This window comes from Leuciscus leuciscus (assembly GCF_965113295.1).
Source record: "Leuciscus leuciscus genome assembly, chromosome: 2".
NCBI classification, from domain to species: Eukaryota; Metazoa; Chordata; class Actinopteri; order Cypriniformes; family Leuciscidae; genus Leuciscus; species Leuciscus leuciscus.
The window spans coordinates 26418039-26429520 of NC_138726.1; the positions used below are offsets into that span (position 1 = coordinate 26418039).

An 11482-nucleotide genomic window follows, 5' to 3' on the forward strand; every position below is an offset into this window, starting at 1 on the left:
ACAATGCAATAGTTTCATATGTGATTATTAGTCAGAGTAAATAAATTCTGCAATGTTTGTCATTACTGAGAGGAAGGCTTTAACACTTTAACACACTTTTCACAATTCTTAGCAAATGCATTTAAAGACTATTTGCTAAGTATGAGTCAACTAAGTACATAAAAGTATGAAGCACAAACTTTCAAAGGAGAAAAATACTTTCAAGTCGAATCTTTGGATGAAGCAGGATATCATTCTCACTGTTCCTGAGATTATCTTTAGAAAAAAAGATTTTAAATAAACAGACAAACCTAGAAACCATAGACATAAACATAGCTCTGCCTAGACTTGCCCTGCTTTATAACCCCCATTTCACTATAACATCCATCAGATTCTGTGCATACGTAACACTCTCTCTCACACACACACACACACACACACACACACACACACACACACACACACACACACACACACACACACACGCACGCACGCACGCACGCACGCACGCACGCACGCACGCACGCACGCACGCACCCACCCCCCACACACACACATAAAAGCAGTCACATGCACAGGCATAAGGTCAGGACCCTTGCAGGTTATCGGTAGTAACAGATTAGCAAGCTCCTACACTTTCTATTTTCAGATGCACAACATTACAGAAGAGTGTGGAAAACAGAGAACAACTCCCAGGGATACCCAGTATCATGATGCTACACTTTTGCATTGTACACACAATTATTGAATTGTTCAAGTCTATCTGAGACTGAAGTGAACCACACAGTGGAATATAGTGTGTTATTCACTGCCTGTCCAAAAAGAAAAAAAAAAGAAAAGAAAAAGAGCTGCTTGGATTTAAGTCTATGATCATTATTGCTGTGATTATTATGTTTCTAGCATGTTATATGTTTGGGAACAGTTCTTCTAACCCTAATTGATGGAGTGTGTAGCTTTTCATTTCTTAAACAACCATGTAGGAAGACATATCATGGAGACATACCATATTCCAGGATGACAATGTCAAGATTCATCAGGCTCAAATAGTAAAAGAATGGTTGGGAGGGAATATGAAGAATAATTTTCACTCATGAATTGGCACCTTTGAGTCCAGACCTTAAATTCTTTGAAAGTCGTTGGGATGTGCTCGAAACGAGTAGACTTTACAAAGTACTCGAAATTGTCAATACAAGATCTTGACAAAAAATGTACGGACCTCTTGATGGAAATAAATGTTGTGATGTTATTTCCATCAAGAGGTCCATACATTTTTGGTCAAGATCTTGTATTGACAATGCAAGAGTCAAACACTCTGACTACTCCGGCACTCCAGCTACGTTTATGCAAAATAGATTCAGCAAAATCTGTAAATGAGATCCTAACTATATGAAATTGTGTGTGTGATTATTTGCATATGACCATGGAAAAACTGTGTTATACATTAATGCAGAATGCTTGGTTCTTTCTATGGAGACATAGGCCCAGTATCACAGACAGGGCTTAGACGAAGCCAGGATTAGGCCTTAGTTCAGTTAGGGCATTTAAGTAACTTTTATAAAAATTACTGGTGTGCATCTTGAGACAAAACAATGGCACTGACATATTTTAATATGTCGGTGCAAGTTGCTTTCAGTTAAAACAGTTCAAACATGCATTTTAGTCTGGGACTAGCTTAAGCCTTGTCTGTGACACTGGGGGATAATGACCTAAACTTTGCATTATTTTAGAGAAACACAATCTTGACCTGTGATGACCTTTCAATTGTGTGCAGACCCTGGCCTAACATGAGAAAAATTGGCAGGGGCTTCTCATGATCTAAGCACAGATGCTATCAAATCCATCTAACCAAATCAAACAATTAGTAGTGCATGAGAACAGAGGCCTTCTCAGTGATATTTCATGTTTAAAATTACTAAAAGCTCCATTTAATGACATAAAAAATGAAATGTCATTAAATGACATTAGCCTGTCTTGGCTACTATTGTAATGTATATCTTTGATGATGTTGTGATAGACGTACAGTAGTGTCGATCTAATGACACTAGGGGCTGCATATGGGAACCCCAAACACCTCTGATACTTCATAAAAGGCAATGGAATTTGCATGCCACTCCGATATATGGGTATAACATGAGGTGGCTTGCATCCACTCATTCCATGCATTCATTTGTGCTGAGGAGCCGAGACAGTGTACCGGGCATTTCAGCGGGTAGTTCAGTTCTATGACAAGAGGGACAATACGTCTCATTCCCTCCATCGGGGAACAGAGGTTACAATAGTAACCAAGATGTTTCCCATCCGTCACCGTCACTCACTTCACATAGTGTCTATGTAGTGACACTAGAGGTCCCTATGGAAAATGCCACAACTACTGTAGCTGAACCAGGTAACAAAGTCTGGCGATGCAGATGTCGGCAAGCTGCTGCGTGCCAGGTAACAAGTGCCCTCACTACATCGTAACCTTCTTAACGTCCCACGTAAGCCGTGTAGTCGCTTATACCACGCGGGGCACAAAGTGTGCTAAGAAAATAACCCCCACACCATAACACCACCACCAGCCTGAACCGTTGATACAAGGCAGGATGGATCAATGCTTTCATGTCGTTTACGCCAAATTCTGACCCTACCATCTGAATGTCGCAGCAAAAAAATTTGACTCATCAGACCAGGCAACATTTTTCCAATATTCTATTGTCCAATTTTGGTGAGTTGTGCAAATTGAAGCCTCAGTTTCCTATTCTTAGTTGACACCGGGTGTAGTCTTCTGCTGTATCCCATCTGCTTCAAGGTTGGACATGTTGTGTGATCAGAGATGCTCTTCTGCACACCGGTTGTAACAAGTGTTTATTTGAGTTACTGTTTGAACAGAAGTTTACATATACAGTGAATATAAAAAACTTAGATTTTGATAGATTTGAGAAACCCCTATGTTTCACCATAATAGCATCATATATCATTAGTGTGATTTTAGTGTGGTTTAGTGGTCAACACTAGGAAGGTTGCTGGTTTGATTCCTGTAAGGAATGAGCCATGAGCTAAAACCAGTGTGTCCTTAAGGAGGGAACTTAACCTCAGGTTGCCCCAGGGGGTTGTCACTGTAATCTTTGGATAAAACTATCTGCAAAAATAGCTAAAAACAGTAAATGCCACATTGTGTTCCTCAAACTTCATTTAATTAAAAACATTTTGAATAATAAATACAGAGTCCCAATTTAAGAAGACAAGGGCTGCACAAAAGACAAGTGTAAATACATGTGTGTGTAAAAAATATGAGCACAATAGGTTGTGAAACATCTTGAAGAGAGACCAAAGACAAGCTAAGGCCTGCAAACCCAGTGACTGAATTTACATGGAACGCATCCTCTTAATTTTACCATGCAAAAACATATCCTCACCCACACGCAAGGCCATAAACTAGTTGTGAAATCACAAGTGTCACACTTTCTCTCATCGATGAACATATGATTTTTGTGCAATATAATTTCTGCCAGAACAATTCACTGTCAAAGGAAAGAGAAAAGGGCAAATATATAATCTCCACTGTCTATGATCTAAAACATGGAAAATGCTGTACAGACAATTGCTGTACAATATTTAATCTAGAGCTCTATGCAATGTTCTTTTCAATCCAGTTCTTAAAGTTAGCTACCCGTGTGTAGATGGTGTACATATTTGGATTACAATCCTGCAGATCATATCCGAAGCTCACTAACCCCAGCAGTTCCCAAGAACGATTAGAATCAGTGTACTCCAGCCCTAAAGTGAGTTGGGAGTCAGCAGAAGGTGAAAGGATGATCCCTCCAGTTTCAGAAGGGCAGATCATAGATGGGCTGAGTGGATGTTGCCGTCCACATAGCATGTTGTCAGTCATACTTATCGGGACACCGTGTTTGCCATATTGTTTTTCGCACTTCACCACATCAGCTACATCTATCAGTCCGGTCCGGACCGACTCTGAGTCTGTGTGTGTCCTGTGTTGGCCTGACATGGGCCAACCAGTGAGGATGGCCTGCTTTGCAGTGATCTCGCCACCCTGCAGACGCGGCAGGCAAACAGGGGACACATACTCACTGATTCGAGCTTTGTCCACCAGCTTCAGAATGGCCACGTCGGAGTCTAAGACATGTGGATCGTAGTTTGGATGGATCAAGATCTGAGCAATCTGTGTGGGAACAGATATGATGAAAGACATGCACTGAAAGAGGCTGGTCGGTTTGAGAAGTAAATAATCCTACAGACTTCTTGGCAAAGCCTAATCATAGATTAGTTTTAATGCGTATATTTAGTCTGCAGTATCCTCTGTATGGCTTTGGGCTTTCCAAGAACTTTCCAAGACACAAAATATGGAAATGCTGTTTGATTTATGGAAAGATCTCATTCTATTAATGTCAGGAGTTATTTCGGCAATGTTACATGCAATTTATTTAAATGTAACTCACAAATAAGATAAACTAAATAGGGCATGTTTGAATTGCATTGGTACTGTAATATAGAGTATCTGAGGTTCTAGAGGAACTTCTACAAGCATGACTGTTTTTAGTGTAGTCTGAAAGCTCTTACTTGTATGTGCTGTAGTCTCTTGTTCTCTCTGAGGTCGCTGAGGTAACGTTTCCCCATCACTACATTTAGATCATCTGCACTGAGAGCTTCAGTTCGTCCAGGCTCCGCCACACAATGAGCAGCCACCACGACCCAGTGCTGGTTCACCAGAGCCCCGCTGCAGACAAGCTGCCATCTCTGGTCCTTCTTCCATTCTTCCTCCTCCCCCTCCCCTTCTTCTTCCTCATCTATGGCAAACGTGTCCCCCCGTCTTTTGGTTCTTGCCATAAGAGGACTGGCATTGTGCAGATGGGTATATATGGCAGCAAGCCATGGCCAGTGGATCTCTGTTAAATTTTGGGGACTGGCAGGTGGCAATTTACCACATACTAGAAGAGAAGGAGTGCCAGAGTGAGTTCTGGCACTAATTTCTAATCATATCATATTAATAAGTGAATGCCAGCTTTGGTATAAAAAATTTATAAAAAAATAAAGATTAAATATACAAGTTTATTATTGCAATTATATATATATATATATATATATTATTAATATTACATATTATGAAATATATTTAAAATTAGTGCTATTGAGTGCTGTACTGTCAGCTTACATCTGTCAGGGTTATTAGTACATAGAAAATATTTGTAAATAGGAAATCTGGTTCCAAAACATGCTGTAAATGTGTTAGTGCTTCCCCCACCTGGTGAACAGGAGAAATGACGACCACTCCACTTGCCAGTCTTTAGGCATGTGCGGCGTGCACTGCCAGAGGGCTTGTAAAGCGCTGAAACACACTCATATTCTATGCTGGTATACACATAATGGAAAGTTGATGGCAAATCTCCGAAAACAGGAAAAACTTTCCCCAGCAAGTCTGCGTCAGTCCCTCCCTGACTGGATGCAGAGTACAGCTTGTGGACTGGACTTTTCCTACCAATTAAAGGGATAAAATGAGGATCCAGAAGTCTTTAAAACAACTTTACGAGTTTTATATCACATTGTCACAAAGGAATGAAAAAAAAAAGTCTACCTGGAAGGAGGTTGGTATTTTAAAACCTTCTGTCGCACAAGTTTTGAAACTTTAGGTGCTCTACAGGCTGTAAAACAGTTTAGGTGTTCAAGTTCACAGAGTGAACAAAAGATATTGGTTAGACTTTATTGTAATGTGTCCCTGTACAGTGTAATTATACATGTAAAGTGCCCATATAAAGGCCCGTACACACCTATTAATTTATTAATTTAATAAATAATAATTTATTAGTCGGAATAAAGAACTATATGACAAACGCGACAGCGACTACAAAAATCTTGATAAAAGAGAACTATTATGGAGTGGTATTGCAGAGTATAGACTGTTATGGAGTGGTATTGTATTTCTGTTTTACATTAAGCGCCATCTAATGTCAGGGAATGAATTTGCATGTTCACTCGGCTCATCGTCAGCGAAAATCGCTTGGGTGTAAACACAAAAAACGCGTTGAAAAACGCTGGCGAATAACGCGCGCCGATATTCGTCCCGGTGTGTACGGGCCTTTATGCTATTTTTAAAGGCCCCCTGAAATCAGAATTTAAGTTTTTTAGCTATTAGTATAAATATGTTAGCCTTAAGGTTATGAATAAGCTGGTGTGATCCAAAATAATATAAGCATATAAGATATGAGCATTCAAAACTTACAGTCTATCACTTCCGCTAAAATGGATCATGATTTTTATGACATCACCACGGACTTAAGCTTCTCATCATATCTTCTGTCCAATCAAATGCTCTCTAGAATTTAAAGCGTCCCACCCCTATGCTATAAATACCACCTGGCCACTGTATTAAAAGGGAATATTCTGGAATATTCTGCACTTTAAGTACTGAGTAATATTAACTACATCTACTTACTATAGGGTTAGGGTAGGATTAGCGTTTGGTTTAGGGTTAGTTAGTTGCATGTAATTATGCCTAATTTATAGTTATTACTGTAGTAAATACATGTAACATGTTTGGCCAGGACACATTAACAATAAAGTGTAAGATATTTTATAATTGATTTGAAATTTGAACAAGAGACGATACCTCTGACACAGAGGGGCTGACTGCCGCTCCAGGTCCCGTTCTTCTGGCATGTTCTTTTCGAGTCCCCACTGAGAATGTACGTATTATTGCAGAAATATTCCACATATTTTATTCTGCCATCAGAGCCTGAAACCTCTGCTGAGTATCCATTGTGCACTTCTGGTGGAGTGGGGCATTCTTTTATGATCACTTCTGTAAATAAAAAATGGCAGTAGAACTCTGAAGTCACTGAAATTTGCAATGATCCGGCAGCCTTTTTTCTACTAACTAAAATATATTTTTAGAGCATTGTATGCATTTAAAATACATATATTTTTCATACATTTTAAAATGCAGAAAGATCTCAATAAGACATTCTGACGTTCTATGATCTCAAGTTCTGAGAAGCACGACTCCCAGGCACACGGGCACACCTGACTCTGATGGTAAGCAGCTTTGTCATTCTCAAAGGGTGTAATACCAAAAGCAGTTGTCATAACTACATAAGAGTCAGCGTACCCTTTATGCACACAGGAGCACTTCCACTCCAAGTGCCATTGGGAAGACATGCCCGCTGAGATGCTCCCTTGAGCTTGTACGGTTTATAGCAAAGGTACTGAACCGAGCTGAGGATGTCACCTTCCTTGTACCGCAGGAAGATATCTCCGTGTGCAGGCTTCTGGGGGGTTGCACAGAGAGGTGGTGTTTGCCCTTGTGAAAAGCAATAAAATGTTATGATGCAATATGTAAGCATTAAAAATTAAACAGATTTTTTTGCTGAGATGACTTTTAAAGTAAACTCTCTACCATGAAGCCCACTCAGCAAAAACAATAAAAAGCCTCAACGAGGTCTTTAAAATTAGAGAAAACATATCATATGCATGCATATGCCTGCATTTAGGAAATTAGCTGTATGGTTCAGGATCTGATAACCAAATTATTATAAATGAATGAACTGCAAATAAAATATGCTCAAATAAAAACAAACAAGTAAATAAAGTGTACAGCTATTTTGTACCTGATACTTCTTGGAATGTGGCAAAAAATCCATCATAGTTATTGTAGCCATCTGACACAAAAAGAATATGCAGAGAGTTTCCAGAGCTTCTGATTGGTGAAGGGCTATCATCCCCACAGTATCTGCCAATCACAGGTGACTTCAGACTGTCCCCATCTCGTACCTCTACATAGTCATATCGACAACTATGGTCAGATTCCAGGCTAATCATTGAGAACCTGCATTGAAAAAACATACTGTATATATTTGCAATATAATAGTTTCTTCAAACTAATTCAATTGGGAAATGTTTAAACTGCAATTTATGGTAACACTTTATTTTGATGGTCAATGTTGAACATTCTGTTCACTATAAGTAACTTTGCAACTACATGTCAACTAACTCTCATTAGAGTATTAGTAGACTGTCTGGTTAATATCTGATAACACTTTGTTATGATGCTCCCCAACAGACATTCTACTAAGCAACTACATGTCAACTTATCTAACCCAACCCAGTCTACTAATACTCTACTAACACTCTAATGAGAGTTAGTAGACATGTAGGTGCAACGTTACTTAAAGTCAACAGAATGTGTTAAAGGAACCATCAAAATAAAGTGAAACCCAATTTATTATTCATCAGCTTTGTAGCATTTATAGTAGCTACCTGAGTTCCATCGTTGCTCCTCTGCCAACTTGTAGTGTCCATTCACATTTGGCATTGATTGGATAACTCTCTAAAGTCACATGACCCTGGGGTCTCTGTATAACTTCTCCACATGCTAAAGTTGGCGAATAGAGTGTGTGTCTAAATTTATTGACATATTTGTGACAACATAAAAAGCAATTGAGTTAAACTTAATGATAGATTCTGGAAAGAACCGAAAGACTCACTGAGACAGTCTCCACCAGACCATCCTTGACGGCATGCTGTGCAGTACCTGCCGATGATGTAGAAATCATCCTTGGCCTGCCAGGTGCCATTGTTGCAAGTCTTGCAGTTGTCAAAAATGTTGCAACCTTAGTGGATAGATAGATAGATAGATAGATAGATAGATAGATAGATAGATAGATAGATAGATAGATAGATAGATAGATAGATAGATAGATAGATAGATAGATAGATAGATAGATAGATAGATAGATAGATAGATAGATAGATAGATAGATAGATAGATAGTGGAGAGCATAAATAAAGAAACTAAACTATGCAGAAAATCATACATAAAAAAAAAAAAAAAAAAAATCTATTTGACACAGATGTATAATATGCAATATAAATCCAATCATTTGAACTGCTCGAGTTGAAAAAAATACACTTGCAGGTTATGTAAAGTTGGAGTTGTGTTCCGTCTTACCCTGGTGTAGGATGCAGGGGTCACACTCATCCAGAACATTTCGACAGCAGGGTACAGCGTAGCCCACTTTTGTTCCCTGAGATGGGCACTTACATGCAATCTGCTCGTACTCACAGCAGGTACGACACATGGCGTTCCACTGTGGGCTGGGACACTTATCCTCCTGCGACCTAAAAACTAAATCAAGCAGACAAGAAGTCAGAAACAGAATGTCTTGCCTGCTTTTCTAGAATTCATGTTGCTGACTTTACGTGAATGGTGCCTTCTTCAAATCAAGTGTTCTCTGTGATAAGTTTCATTTGGCATGTTAGAGGAAAAATAAGTCACCAATTCAGTCATTATTTGAACAATCAGTTAGCAAAAACAGATGTGAAGGTTTGTGAGGTAATATTGTGCCAGACAAAAATGTAAAAGTTTATGATGCTGTGTGCAACCAAACTATCTTTAAGTTCTCAACGGTGTCTCCGAGTCATGCCTCTGTCATAGATCTGACTACCAGTCTTGTAATTATAGTCTGTGATATTTCAACACCCATCAAGGGTTTTGCTGTGACCATAATTAAGATGAGCAACTGTGAAAATTGTGCAACAGTGCCAAAATTATAACCTACTCTAGCAAGATTCCTGTCTGTCTTGCTGTCTTTGAGTTTACATAGTCATTTCCTGGTGGATTTATCTCATGTCTGTTTTTCTCATTTGTGAGAAAATGTCCAAAGAGATTTACGCATGTTAGGCACATGTACTCAGGTCTACTAAACATTAAATATAACTGACCATTAATTAAAAGTGATATTTTAAACAATGCGGATAAAGAATATCTAAAATTTGCAAGCAACACAAGGACAACTTGTCATGAATATTTAAACAGATTCAGATATGAAAAAAAGTCAACTGGGACTTAGGGAACGCTTCTCTGATCTTTAAAGCACTCTTTAACTGAAAGTAACCTGCAGACTAACATTAAGTGCTGTTATAAGGACTAAACATGCTGTCATATACACATACTTTCCAGTGGCTGTGGTATTTAAATTGCACAGCGCATTGCAATAACAGTGTTTGTGTCAGAGAAACACATTCATCAAAAGTAAATGTTACAGTCCTTGCAAAACTCTTACCATTTGGCCAAGATGCCCCAGTGCTTAAAAGCTGAAGAAGATAAAGAAGGATAGGGAGCGAAGAGAGGTATCCACACTTAGGGGACATCCATATCCCTGCGCTCACAGCCAGCTGGCCTGTGGGAAAGAGCATTCTTCTGCCAAGACTTCTGTTGTGTCAAATGAACTCCTGCAACATGAGGCCAGTGATTAGAACCCCCTCAGTCTCTCTGTCTTTCCTCTCCCTCTCTCTCTCAGACAGTTTCTATAGCTTCTTTCTGTTATACTATTCTCTCAGTCTCTCCTTCAATTTACAGTCTGTTACAGTTTCACTGCTCAAATGTTGTTGTGACGTAAGGAGTTTGATACAGAGCAAGGGGAAACCTTTAACCCATTATCCTACCAATGTCATGTTTGTCTATTTGCTAGACACAGTTACTAAGTTACTTCTAAATATTCCTCTCAATACTGATCTGGAAACAAACCAAATTGTTGTAGCAGCTTGGAAAAAACGTTGGAATTTCAACTGTAAATGTAGTTTCTAGAGGAGTCTTAATAATAATTTAGGTAATAATTTATGTACTGACTAAGCCCTGTTGAAAAAAAAGTGAAATGTACATCTATATATGTCCAAGGCACATGTCCTGATTATAAAGGCGTCATTTCACTGCAGCAAATGACTGACTCTGAGAACCATTCTTTCATTTGTGCTCTCTCTCTCTCTCTCTCTCTCTCTCTCTCTCTCTCTCTCTCTCTCTCTCTCTCTCTCTCACACACACACACACACACAAACCCCTCCCCCATCTGTTTCTCCATTTGGAGTATTTATTTTCTTAGACTTAGTTTCAGCCTTCTGCTGCAGATTTTACTTTTGATATAAGATTTTTTTTTAAGGTTGATTCCAAAGATACAGATGTGAGGGATTGTGTTTGGTAGAACGGTTGAGCATGACAAACTAAAGAGGAAAACATTTCCCCAGTTTGTTTTGAGCTCCCATGGAAACCGAGTTTCCATGTTGTTAACTGTTCCCAAATACACTCATTCTGTCCGAATGAAGAAAACCCCCCTGCTCGAATGACTGTGATGATTAACATGTGTCACAAGACACACAGCACAAACACATTATAAAACTAAAAAAACTGTTTTTAAATGATCATACTTGTAAATAACAGTTGATCTCACCTATTTATAATTAGAAAAGTATTCTAAAATGATCTCAGATCTCACTATCCATGTTTTTTAGTTTATTTTTTTTATCACTGCCTGTTTCCACTCTCGCTATACCATACAGTATCAATTCTTACAAATAAAACCCTCCTAAAATCCTTTTCGTGTGCATATTGAAAAAAAATTCTAAGATGTTATAATGTCCTCAGAATGTTTATCAGTTGTACAACCGTCATATTGAAGTAGCGTCAGATCTGGTAACAAGGAAACTGTTCAACAGTACATACAATACATTTCAAACT

The 11482-nt window shown here is 38.8% G+C and overlaps 1 protein-coding gene across 1 annotated transcript; it reads right to left on the bottom strand.

The window, feature by feature from the left end:
* Positions 1 to 2810: 2810 nt before the first annotated feature.
* Positions 2811 to 10365, bottom strand: pamr1a (peptidase domain containing associated with muscle regeneration 1a). Its single transcript, XM_082161858.1, has 11 exons — positions 10035 to 10365; positions 8921 to 9097; positions 8457 to 8582; positions 8230 to 8344; positions 7581 to 7798; positions 7082 to 7273; positions 6584 to 6775; positions 5552 to 5618; positions 5222 to 5451; positions 4540 to 4907; positions 2811 to 4141 (listed from the first exon to the last, which is right to left on the bottom strand). The coding sequence occupies exons 1-11, from the start codon at positions 10165 to 10167 to the stop codon at positions 3587 to 3589; spliced, it is 2373 nt and encodes a 790-aa protein (XP_082017984.1). The 5' UTR covers positions 10168 to 10365; the 3' UTR covers positions 2811 to 3586.
* Positions 10366 to 11482: the final 1117 nt, after the last annotated feature.

What these genes read in the sequence shown, in the direction of transcription:
- pamr1a (XM_082161858.1), bottom strand. Translation starts at nt 10,167, where the DNA reads ATGCTCTTTCCCACAGGCCAGCTGGCTGTGAGCGCAGGGATATGGATG. An exon ending in GGAGCAACGATGGAACTCAG is followed by an intron (nt 7,799 to 8,229) that starts GTAGCTACTATA and finishes TTTTCAATGCAG; the next exon opens with GTTCTCAATGATTAGCCTGG. An exon ending in TCATTTCTCCTGTTCACCAG is followed by an intron (nt 4,908 to 5,221) that starts GTGGGGGAAGCA and finishes CTTCTCTTCTAG; the next exon opens with TATGTGGTAAATTGCCACCT.